The sequence below is a fragment of the Manacus candei genome, unplaced genomic scaffold, assembly GCF_025592945.1.
Source record: "Manacus candei isolate 608988 ecotype Guabito, Panama unplaced genomic scaffold, ASM2559294v1 h1tg000041l, whole genome shotgun sequence".
Classification (NCBI taxonomy): domain Eukaryota; kingdom Metazoa; phylum Chordata; class Aves; order Passeriformes; family Pipridae; genus Manacus; species Manacus candei.
In genome coordinates this window covers 5160991-5173979 of record NW_026138089.1, presented here as the reverse complement: position 1 = coordinate 5173979, position 12989 = coordinate 5160991, and the positions used below count along the sequence as shown (strand labels likewise).

The following is a 12989-nucleotide window of genomic DNA, read 5'->3' as shown; positions in this document are numbered from 1 at the left end:
CATATTAGCCTCTGTGAATTGTTTAATAGTTGCTTTATTAAGCTTTACAAGTTATTTAATTTTTGCCTTTGGCATCCAATTTTTATTGCCAAACACTGAAGCTGAGTGTCAGTGAGTCTTGGTTTTATCACAGAAGGCTGACACTGTCACGCTAAAATACTCATCAAAAGCCTGGTTGCCAGCTTTTAATACCCACTGTGGCTGAAAAGGTTCCTGAAAATGGAATGGACTTTTGGGGTAAGGAATCCGTTACTTTATTCCAGGAAACTGCAAGATTTCTAAATATTGTCTGGCAAATAACAACGCCATCTTTTTCGAATAAATAGAAGCTGAAAAGCTAATGCATAGATTTTATACTTTCCTTTTTAATAATTCTGAGAGGTCAAGGAACATGCCTCTGAGATACCAAAAGCTCACCGTTTTTCAAATTTCACAGTTAAAATGTCACCCTTTTTCTTTTGGAACAGTGCTTGAACTGCTGTCCATCAGCATGCAGATGGTACACTAACTTTTCTTATTCCACCACAAATACAATGGAGAAGATTAAGAATTCTGGATGCCATTGCATCACATGACACAGTCCTGGGACCTCCAATTCCTCTCTCTCTCAAACTTTTAGGACACTAGTGGAAGTGGGGTGACTGGATGGCCAAATCAAACTCCATAATATGATTTTGAGCACCACACATTCTCTCCATGGATGCTTTTTAACTCAGAAATTTGTTTCCTATATGTTTTTATGCTATTAAGTTAGAAGTAAAACTTTGTCAAAACCAAATATCTGAAAGAGTATTTCTTTCAACTCTACTTTCATTCTGAATTCTCAAGTGGAAATGAAAGAATACATTGCTTACCTCTTTTTCAAAATCAGAAGGAAGAAGCTTGACAAAGTTATCTGGAAACACACCTCGTCTGCCATTGAGTTCTCCTTCCCACCAACCCACATCAATGCAATCCTAAAAAACAGTAAAATAAAATGAAAACCACAGCGTGCTTGTGTGCCGAACAGATTTGTGAGCTGAAGTACTCTTTTGCATAATGTCCTGTCTTTTTGCTAGAGTATGACAATTTGCTGGAGTGCCAGGTTAACAAGGTAATCTACCAGACAAAAACTTCAATAATCACCCTGCATTTCATTATCACAAGGGCAGTTAGGAAAGAACCATAAACAGGCTATAAGAGCTCAAGACCTTGTCTGTGTCTAAAACATTACTTCACCATTTAATCTATTAAACAAGTCAGCATTTTGAGCACACATGACACTATGTCTGACTTCATTTTACAGAAAAGCCAATAACTTAATTCAACATCATACATCCCAGGAGATAAAAAAGCTTCTTTATTTCCCATACATTCAAAAAAAGCTTGAGTCATTAGAATTATTAAATTCATCACACTCCAGTTAAGAAGGCATTATACATCTGAGCAGTATCATTCATCACCTTTTTCTGCAGCATTTGTGAGCAGCACAATGCAGTGTGTAGCAAAACAATGTACAGATAAATAAGTGAATAAGTACTATCAGAGAGTCTAAACGATGAAAAAAAATAGTACAGCTACTTTGGTTATAAATAATAACAGTAACAGAAGCCACAACAATTTTAGAGGTTAAAATTGTTCCTTAAGTCCTCAATGCTCCATGTCCACTTTTTTTGTGTATTTGCTACAGAGAACAGTTCCTGTTGAGATTTTCCACATTCTTCTTTTCTGAAAGCTGAAGCCAAACCAATTCAGCTGTTTTCCAAAACACAATTACAGGAAAGTCACCCATTGTCTGCTCAGCCAATTTTTGCAGTTGGCTCAGCATTGGGCTGGGCAATCTTTCATGATTTCCATAAACCCATTTGTTTCAGCTGCTAAATGGATGACAGAATAATGCAAGTTAACTTAATGAGGTGTAGGTAACACCAAGTCTTAAAAATACTGTTCACAGTGACTGTACTTGTTATTTTAACAAAAACATTAGCATTAAAAATATGATTGCTTTTATGTTTTGGGGATGTTTTTCAGTTATTTTTCTGTTCTACACTTTTTATTTAGCTTATTGAGTCCATCCTGAGATAGAATATGTGCTAACTAAATACACCAGCTAAACAGCCTAGTTTATTGCATCATCTCTGTTTCGGTGTTGTTTTTTTCCCCCCCTTATATCTTGAAATTTTTCTTCGAGGTAATGCAGGCACTGAACAATCCTTCCTCTCTTTTTCTGATAATTTTCTCTCATGTCTAATCTGTGCTTTCCTCCTGTATTCTCCCTTCTCTTTAGTAGGGTGGTCTTCACCAAGGACACTTACATTTTTCAGACCTTACCAAGAGTTATTTAGGAGGTATTTACTGGTTCTGTTAGACCTCTGTTAGTGAGCAGGGCTGATTCTTGACTAGGTGATGTTTTCAAAGTGTCTGCTGAGTGCATACAGGGCTGTCAGGGACTCCATGGAGGACCAAGATAATCAGCTAGTCACGCATGGCACAGGCAGGCACTGTGCAGGATACTACTCTTACGGCAGAGCCAGCACCGCTCATTCCTGATGTGAAGGCGCTCTCCCACTTGGCTCTATCTACTTGCACAGCCTAGGAATCAGTGCACTCAACTGTTCTATCACATGGCATGTTTTATAATGCCCTCCACCCCCTGCGCTGCTAATCTGAAATTGCCAAAACATTTATGACCCAATTTCGATTTTGAAAAATATTAAGAATAATTCAAGCATCCAGAGATGAAAACCTTGTGCTTCAACTGATTGCACAGCTTAGTGCTGGCTAATAATCCCGACTGAGCAGCATGAGACATCACATATATTCTTTTTAGGTCGGATTTTTTATGTGCTTAGAAAACACAAATATTACTCCTTCTTCTTCATTTCATTAACACATGTGAATTTTTTATTTGATGCTTGTTTTAAAGCTCATTTGTTTTCCTGAAGTGCTGTTTGTGTAACACACATTTATTAATCCCAAACAGCTGCAGGTTTGCTTTTTTTTTTTTCCTCTCCAGCTTGTCACTCAGGTTTACACAGCCAATCACCACGCTGAATTTTCATAGAGTAAGTATATCTCTTTAGGCAGTTTCTCTTTAATTTTCTCATTTACTTTGCTTGCAAGAGGAGGCTTATGTGTCACCGAGAAAAAAGACAGAAAGAGATCTCAGAAATTAAAAGCTACAGATGAAATCTGGTGAAGAATCTCTGTGGTGGTGCCCTCCTGCTACCCACAACTGCAGGCTTGCTATGCCTCAGCAACCTCTGGAAGCTGATCCAAGATGCTGGCAGCTGGTAGGTCTTCATCATGAGACACACCACCATTCAAGCAAACCTCAGTTACAGCTGCACAAGCTGCCTCAAGGACTAATAAATGGCAGAGCTATGAAGCACAATCAAGGCAACGTGATTAAAACAATGTGTTGCTTGTGAACACTGAGCAAAACCCACTCCTCCTAGATCCTCATCAACCATACTGTCTTTTTTAACATATCTTCATGTGTCTGACTTCAGCGAAATGGCTGTAATTTCAAAATGCAGATTTTCTAGAAAAGTTGCCAAGCAATCCAGTCAATATTCTGAAATTTATTAAAAAAACAAGTGGATCTCTGCTTTATCTCCATGTTATCCTGTCACTCATATAACAATGTAAACAAAGAAAAATCAGACAATGAAATATCCCAAAAGTCCTATGAAAAAAATGTATTCCAATTACTAAAAATGCATTTTAGTTTCCTTTAATAAACAAAAAAGAAAACAAAAGATTTACAAAACTGAATAGTAAGACATGGCAAAAAAGAAGAAATTGTGTTTGACAGATACTGGAGTTCACACAAGCTAGGTGGTAGCTGGGTCAACGTTTAGCTACTGTAAAAATCAGCTCCTACCAAAGCTTAATTTGGAGACTACACCCACGTACTCATTGCAGTGACAGTGCAATCAAAGACCTCAGAGAAATCCACTGCTGGCTCACATTGCCAAACCTGCTTTGATTGTTTAGTTAGAAGCAGATTAGTGAAATAGAAAAATCAAAAATCTTAGAGGGAAATTTTGGCATTTTCTCATTAGAATACAAATCTTGGTTTTATCCTCATTTCCAGTGAAGTAAAATCATAGAACTGTTAAGGCTGAAAATGACCTCTCAGATCATCGAGCTTAACTGTTAACCCAGCACTGCCAAGTCCACCACTAAACCATGTCCCTAAGTGCCACAGATACATGCCTTTTAAGTACCTCCAGGTTTGGTGACTCAACCACTTCCCTGGACAGCCTGTTCCAGTGCTTGACAACTTTTTTGGTGAAGAAAATTTTTCCCAATATCCAATCTAAACCTCTCCTGGTACAACTTGAGGCATTTCCTCTTGTCCTATCGCTTGTCCTATCGCTTCTAACTTGGGAGAGCCTCACACCTATTATGCCGGGGCACCTGGAAAGGTGGGACAGTCACAGATGAGATGTGCCTGCTGCACTGGGCAGGAACTTGCCACCACTGCCCCCATCTCTTCAGGCACCGCGTTCAGCCAGGCAGAGCGAGGATAGGGAATCCTCCATATCATGCATCCTGTCTGCTTGTTGGGCCTCCCCCAGGGAAGGAAGGGTGTGATTCCAGCTGCCTGTCTGTCTATCTCTTGCACTCCATGATACTCCTCAATCTACTCAGTTCCTCCTGGAACTCAGCAGTTCCCAAATAAGAGATAAAAAACCCAATACACTGGATTTACTACCAACATGCGTTTTGTGCTAAATATTAGGGCAAAGAATTGGACAAAATATAGTGATGGGAAAGCCAGAGGTGTTGAGGATTTTTTGAGAAGGAATATTTAAACTTTTTAAGACATAAAAATTGCACACATTATAAGGTACAATCTGAGCTGGAACTCTTACTAAGTCACAAGAAATGGTAAATGTGGGAGAATTGACAACTGCCAGAAAACCAGAATACAGGCAGCTTTTGGCAAAATGTTGCTGAGAGTTTTAAGGGTATACAGAGGTGAACTAAAAAACATCAGTCCTTTTCTTGATGTAAAGAATAAGAAGGAGAGAATTATTCTTCATGTAATTAGAAGTGAGACACTACTGACAAGACACTATCCCTAGTCATCTCCCCAGCACAGGAGTACAGCAGGTCACAAGACAAGAACACAAACTTCCCTCCACTCAAACACCAACGCTGGTTTTCTTTGGCAGTAAAAGAGGTGACAACCAAGGTTGATAAGGCAGAGAAGTCAGTCCCCTGCTAACTTGATCTCCACTTCACTAGCTGATATCATATTCAAGACCATGAAATTAAAAGATTCAAGTTCATACCCAGCAGGTGACACATCTCTCTCATGCCGAGGTGTGTCCCACCTACGAGCTTGGCAATGACAAATTGCCCCATTACACACACATGACTAACTCTCCTCCTGGAAATGCTCACAGCTTCACAGCCTTTCCCTCTGCTGCAAGGAGGCAGGAATTTCATATACCCCAAAGACAGAGGGGGTTTTATTTCATATAAAGCTCTCTCTCTTAAACAAAAGGGCTTGGTTATTACAGCTGGGTCTATTTCTAGCTCACGCTGCTATTTGCACTCTAAGCCTGAGCTAGATGAAAGGAACATGAAGGCAACCAACCCTTTTGCTGAAAATGCAAAGCAGCACTTCTGGTTGTGATCATATTTATAATAAAACTCTCCTATTTGTATTTTTTTTTCATTAGTTTGCTAGGAGTCAATAAAAGATGCAAGATTACTGTAATTTAAATGTTAGACATGCTCCGGAGTGTATGTTTTCCTCCAAGTAATGTGCATTATATTAACTTCATTATTTTTTACACTTTTTTTCTTGAAGCCACTTACAGGCAAGTTACTATGTGCACGAGACTGTTCTTAATCACTTAAATAAAAACCTGTAGCAACTTGGTTGTGTGTTTAGTTATCATTATAGTTTTCCTCTTACCTGTGTTCAGAAGCCCAGCGGACTAATATCTAGATCATCACTGAAGCCAGCTGAGAGTGCACACTCAAGAAGTGCACTTTCAAGATTGCTCTCTTGAGCATTAGCAGCCCTCTGATACTCACTGGGAACCTACCAACAGTTCAGCAACTTCTGCAGCTTTACCAAAATACAAGGAAGCCTGAGAGCATCTGCTGAACAAGGCTGGCAGGGGCTGCCCATGAAGCTTACTCCATGAGGTACAGCCCCACCACAGCTGGCAGCACACCAGGGGCATAATAAAGGCTTGCAAGAGACACAGAAACAGTTTGACAGTCAGGCAGGCATCCACTCCTTCAGCCATGCTTTCTATTTATTTTAGGAGCAAAGATGTTTCCTGCCTTTTCCTCCAATGCAACCAGGCCTTCAAGGCAGCACCCACTCCCTCATTTCTCGCTACCTCTGGAAGGACTGAATATTTCAGGGAGTGCCATGGCCCAAGTTAATCTCTCCCCTTCCTAACCTACCGTCCAAGCTGCCCCTAGCAAGAAGGCGGCTTTTGTCGGTAAAAGTAAATGAGAGATTTTTTTCTATTCCCCAAGGTCCCAAAATGAGTAATAAGCCATGTATTCATCTTCTCTCCTATCCATGGCTTGAACTGCAGCTGTGTAAACTCTTGAAGAAATACATCTAAAAAAGGCCAATATTCTCATCTGTAAATAGGACTTCTGTTTTTCTGAGGGAGCAGATCACTGCACAGGCTGGGCCTCTGAACATGATGTTGCTTTGTAAAACCGCTAAAATATGAAGCTATAGATTAGACATCAACACATAACTACTCAATTTTTCACCTTTTTGATTAAAAGTTTTTGATACAGAAACATTTCTTCATACAGGTTTCATCATTACATCTAGGATAGGAACGAAGAACAAGAATGAGAACAAGCAGGTCCTCAGAAAAGCATATGCATACTTTTGAAGTGCTTAGATAAGTTCTCTGCTCATGCCAGTAGATGTACTTGCACACATAATCATCAGTTACAGAGATCTTCTAAAAATGGCTATGAGAATTACCTTTTTAATTTAAGATTTACAGATTACTAAAATTAAAATATACAATTGGCAAACTAAATTTACAATGCCAAAATTCAGCCTAATAAGAGTACTGAGATACACCATAATGGTGCAGGGTTTGAAAATGAATTTTTTTTCTGGTAAGATACCACATTTTCATGGAAATCTCCATTAGAATGCACAGTTCCTTACAAAATTAAAAAAAAAAAAATCAATCCCACCAGTTGGTAGTTCTATTCATTAAATCTCTACTTTCCTTCTGCCCTTCTGAAGTTGAGCCTCATCAAGAAGAATGTTGAGCTGGTAAAATTGTATTATTCAGAAAGCCATGAATACCTCTTACACTGGCACTGAGAGTTTTCATGGGTCAGCTCTGCTGTGCTGGCAGCCCCCCATTAAATTAATGCTAACCCACTGTAAGCATCTCTCCAGCAGCCTTTCAACAACTGATAGCCAACCTCATAATTTAAGGAAAAACAAACCACCATTAATGCAAACAAATGCATCGATTGGACTTTTGAAGACATCCATACACACAAACATATATATATATATATATATAACATAAAGCCATCTGAATCTGAGGATTAAATGCCTTATAGAAAGACGAATGTGAAGGACAGGCACTCTGCCATTCAGAGCACCCGTGGGGCCACTGGGCTCAACTGTGGTGGGGGGGCCAAGAGATCCCAGTTCTCACAAATACTGGAGAAGACCACAGGACAGGCTCTCTAACTTTCAAACCATGATTCAAACCATATCAGATCTTTATTAATATGACCCTGGCATTTGGGGAAAACAACAAAATCATGTAAAAGCTGAGTGAAAAAAGCAATTCAATAATATTCCAGTATGTTTATTTAGACTTTCTTACTACATTCAGTGTAATGATGCTGAAACCAAGACAGACCATTCTCAAAATCCAATTTTATTTTAAATGTCAGAAAATAACTCATTTTAGAATCTTCATAAATTCTCATAAAACTTGGTAAAATACCTATGGAATGAAAGTATCTCTCTAGAGGCTTACATTAGACTCACATTGTGCTACCTAGGACTTCTCCAAACAACCAAGCTTTGTTACTTACTAAGCTCAATTACTGGGATTAGGACCTTAAAGTACAGTGCAGAATTTGTTAAATTCTTTTGAAAAAAATGGCTATGGTTTAGAGCATCTTGTTAGTAATCAAGTACCCCTTGGCAGAAACATGATTTTAAAATCTGGCAACAAGACAGTGAATCTCTCAACAACTACCTAATCCAAGATAATTTACATAAAAGAGACAGTCCAATAGACAGCAAAGTCATCTTCTGAGGCAGTCCTGGAGAACACCAGTTTTCCCTTTACATACTTCTTGCAAATATGCATAGATTATGAAATATTGACAGAAAAGTATGAGAGGAAACCTCCCAGTTTGGCTCTATTTGGCTCCTAACCCAGGGATTTATCCTGCTTACATCCTCAACCTGTCCCAAAAGCCTCAAGTCCTGCATTGATCTTTCCCTGCTACTGATAGTTCTCACGCCCAAGCCATAGGGAACCTTACATCTGATAATGCCAGCTATGCCAGCTGCATCTTTTAACGCTTAAGGAGTCAAACAGGGAGATTTTTAGTTATCAGCTCCAAGGTTCTTCTAAGAAATTCCCATGTCGACATTGCATGGAAGGAAACGGGAGAGACTGTCAGAAATTTTCAGCTGTGGTTACACTACTCTTTCCAGGCAGTGTTTTTTACTGGCAGGCACAACAAGAAGACACCTCTCCAGAAGACACAGTCTGTTCAAAAATTGGCCTGTTACTGGACCCTGCAAAAAAGAAACTGGCTGAAAATAATGAATGACCTGCAATACCCAGGATGTTAGACCAGAGGATCTACCAGACCAGATGTATTTTTTCTTTTAAATCTCTTTCAGGCTAGATCTAACCTTTTGACTTTACATTCTGTGATTAAATACTTTAATCAGTAATGAAGTTAAAAAGCTTTGATGAAATATTTGTACAAACAGGAAGAATTAAGTTGCTTATTGAACAAAACAATCTCTTCTGGGGATTCACTTAATTTGCAATGTTCAGTCAGCAGAATTCATGGCGAAGTAAATATGTTCCACATCATAAAACTGTAACACTCCAATACTCAAATTAAAACTAAATTAGCCAACACAAACATGAAAGGCGGTGGTAGTAACAGACATAATTTATGCCTCTGATGAGCCAAGATAAAATATTTATGTAATTACATTTTCTGTATTTAAAAAGATTATAAAAACCTAGAACAAAACATTTCAAGGATTATTTAATGCTATTAATATTTAGATTACAGATATCTTAGGACCAGGGTCCTAATTACAATTACTAATTACTTGGTACTGTATGTGCATTTTTACTTTCCCTTCAAATAGCTCCCTACCCTGAAAAGGTTGGACTTCAGATAATGCCATCAAATCAGCAGGTGAACCTAACATTCAGAATAAAAGAAAGGATGAAGCTAAGCAGTGAGTCTAAAGACCACATTGTGAACAATAATCACAGTTTTCCAGATGCCTCAGCATTTCAGCAATATCTCTTGTAAGCATGGGGCAGAAAAAAAAATCTTTCTCTTTTTATCTCAAAATATGTCACCTTTTCAGATTAGCTTGGCTGTATTAAACATACTCACAAATACACCTAATGCGTTTCAAATTATGCAAATCTGGAAGCATTGTGTGCATGGGGGATCCTGCCACTTCCCAAACACAGCCTGGCTTGAACGCCCATTTGTCAAAATTTAAATTTGGGACTTTCCATGAAGAACAGAATCCCTTTTTCTGAAGGCATTGCTGTAGCACCACAACTGGCGATAACAAGAACAGGAAAAGAGAACTGCAGTGTGTACTTTAAAAAAATAATATTATAAATATACTAACAAGAATAACACTGAAGTGCTGGCTGTTCCCTTCTGCCCTGGACTAATCACAGGCTTCACAGTTAACATTTAAGTGTTCAGCTCAAACAGTAGTGTTGCAGTCATGTTTCTAAAGATACCAGTGAAAAGTAAGCTGCACCTGGTACCCTATTAAACATATTGTCAGGCTTTATCTCTACACAGACCTTACTTAATGCCCCCTTGCTAATCACAGCAGCCAAGAAATGCTGCAAGATATGAATAAGTGCTAAAAAATTATTTATAAACATTTAGAAGTCTTGGCCAAGGACAAGGTTCAAGCAAGAGGAATTACCGTCTGTTTCCCCTAACTTACTGAATATATTGAATCATTTTAGAAAATGGACATATTTATTTATTTGATCATCAGTGTCCCCACAAGTTTTATAAAACTGTTTATATCACTCATTTGAGGAAACACTCATGCTTCTGTGCAATGACACAAGTTTTATTCCATGCACTTGCTGCACTCATTAGCAGCATGGGTCTTGTTCTGCAGGACCTACTCCAGCTACCATTCCGCATGGTGCCACTGCTTGAAACCCAGAAAGAATACAAACCTTCTCATTCCTATTAGGTCAAAACATACAGAGGAAAGCTTCAGGCCAGGGAAAAGCAACCCTACTGCTATGCCAGCCTCTTGACAAGCTGCTGGGACAGTCCCACTCCTCCTATCACCCTTCCCTGCTCACGTGCCCCTGTGTGTTCCATGGCCAAGGCTGCCAGATGCAAGGCAAAAGGGTAGGAGCAGAACCATCCCTTTCAGCAGCCACCTACCATCCATCATGTAAAACTGCACCCTCAGCATGCACACTTTGCAAAATAATTTCTTGTATGAAATCAGCAGCGTGGTCACAAGCAGGTTTCTCCATCAGCTAAGGAGGAGGGATGTCTTGGGGGAAAAACCGGTGCCAAGCGAGCACAACATAGGGTAGGGGGCAAGCACACAGAAAGCAGATTAGGCAGGGCCATTAGGTCTGGCCAATGATGTGTTGAGTAATTCATGGTTATCTCAGGAGAGAAAAGGGCATGCACTGAGAGCCTTTATGGTATTGTTCTTTCTGAGGGAAATACCTATTAATTTCCAGAAGCAAGTAATAAGTGCTGTTATTGCTTACATGCTATTATTTAAACACAAAACATCATAAAAGCTTTCTTATGGCTATCATAAAAGCCTTCTTAAAGTTGGGCATTGTTTTGTGTTTATTTACTGTATTTCTTTCAGTTTCTGTAAGCAAGATTGCTGCAAATCCTCAAAATATCTTGAATTAAAACCCTAAAGAGCGGTATTTGCATAACCAAATATTTTGTGTAACAAAAGTCCATCGTGTTGCTCTGACAGAAAGCCATTTTTATATTTTATAAAACCAGACCATATTTTCCCCTGAATAACCTAAATTTTTTGCAGTTATATTAATAAACTGTTTTCTAAAAATTAGTTAAAAGCTTGATTTTAGCTGTCAATCAAGGAAAAGCAAAAATAACCTGATTATCATGAAATATGACTAACTTCTTCCCTTCTTTCATAGGAAGAAAGATACAACCTTAAACTTTATTTTATAAGACACAATCTTAAGCTACCCTATTTCTACTCTGAAAATTTCTGTTTTCTAACCCAACTGGATATATTTTTAATGACCCAAATATTATCACTCTTCTTTTTATCCATAGAGGGGAAAATACCAAAAATTTCATCTTAATAAGAAAGAATTAGTGATACTACATACCTATTAGCTCGTACTTAAAAACTTAAAGTCTTCTAATTCCTTCACATATTTCTATAACCAAGGTTTGTAAAATATGTGTTTGCTGTTTGCAATTAAAAGCATACAGAAAAATCCATCAATGAAGTAAACCCCATAGAAATGATTCCTGGCAACAGAAAGATTTCTACCCTAGAGACTCTACAACATGTTGAAATGTTCGACTGAGTATCAGCTAGTGTCCTCCTCTATCACACCATCCAGTTCTTGCTCCTTCCCCTGCTCACGGCCTCAAGTCACTGGCAAGATTCTTGTACATAGCACTTACTAATTTCATCCCTTTAGGAGCCTCCTGCATCCATCAGAGCAGCTGTTTCCCTTCACAGTCTTACCCAGCTGAGTTCGCCTTGGCGATCGCTCAGCTCAAGAAAGTGCTCTGGACCATTACCTCTTGCACCAAGACGAGCTTTTAAAGATGTTGTGAGAGAGAAAAACAGTACAATTGTTTTGGCAAACGGGCCATACTCCAGTAAGTGTCTACAAACACAGTCAGGGTTAAATTAACTGCCTCATGACTACCCTAAGGATTGGATTATATTAAGCACTCCACATAATGACAGATTCCACACTCTAACACAGACAAATGCACAGAGCAGCCATTGCAACAGAGGAAGCAGGACATGATGAAAGAGATTATCAGGACTGAATCTCATTTAATTGTTTCTTTATACCCTTCTACTCACCTGTACGTACTTGTCTGTCTTATCACTTGACTGCATATGCTTCAGGGGAGGGACTCACTAAATGTACAGCTTTTTGAACCACAAAACTTGCAAATCTCAGAGTAAAGTAAATTATCAACAATAACACCAAAAGCAAATACGAGCTCTGCAAAAACTGATTGCCATTATGCTTATTTTAAGAAACTAGGTTTATGGCTCTTTTTTACCCAACACGAAATTGGATTGCCATTGAATATCTGGATTGTCATTAAATAGCTAGACCAGATAAGATGTCATGTAAGGTTTTAACTGGCAACAGGCAGTTGTGTCTGTTGTGTCTTACATGGTACCAGTGCATTAACTTTCATAACACTATTTGAATAGCATCAGCTAAATCATCTTGTAAATTCAGAATTAGCAGAATTGCCACTGATATCAGTGCCCTTCACTACCTCTCATAATAAGGGTTCATATGAGGACACCTTCATACCACTGTCAGCTTTCCAAATCTGCAAGTAGTTAATTTTATTTATCCAGACCATTTTAATTCCTGGGAACAAAGTGGCCTTTACTGCCTAGAGCTCAGGGAGATTGATGCAGTGCAATGAAATCCTGCACACTGTTGCAAGTGAAACTGCTTTCAAATGAGTGCACAGCTGCCAGTGTGTGCTTGATG

General features: G+C 38.8%; 1 protein-coding gene across 7 annotated transcripts in view; it reads right to left on the bottom strand.

Moving 5' to 3' along the window:
* Positions 1-12989, bottom strand: part of SH3KBP1 (SH3 domain containing kinase binding protein 1) — a 214474-nt gene that overhangs the window by 34318 nt on the left and 167167 nt on the right. For all 7 annotated transcript variants that reach the window (XM_051794875.1, XM_051794874.1, XM_051794876.1 and 4 more), the window contains one exon: positions 855-956. In XM_051794875.1, coding sequence (XP_051650835.1) covers positions 855-956 — 102 coding nt within the window. The remainder of the gene's footprint in view (positions 1-854; positions 957-12989) is intronic.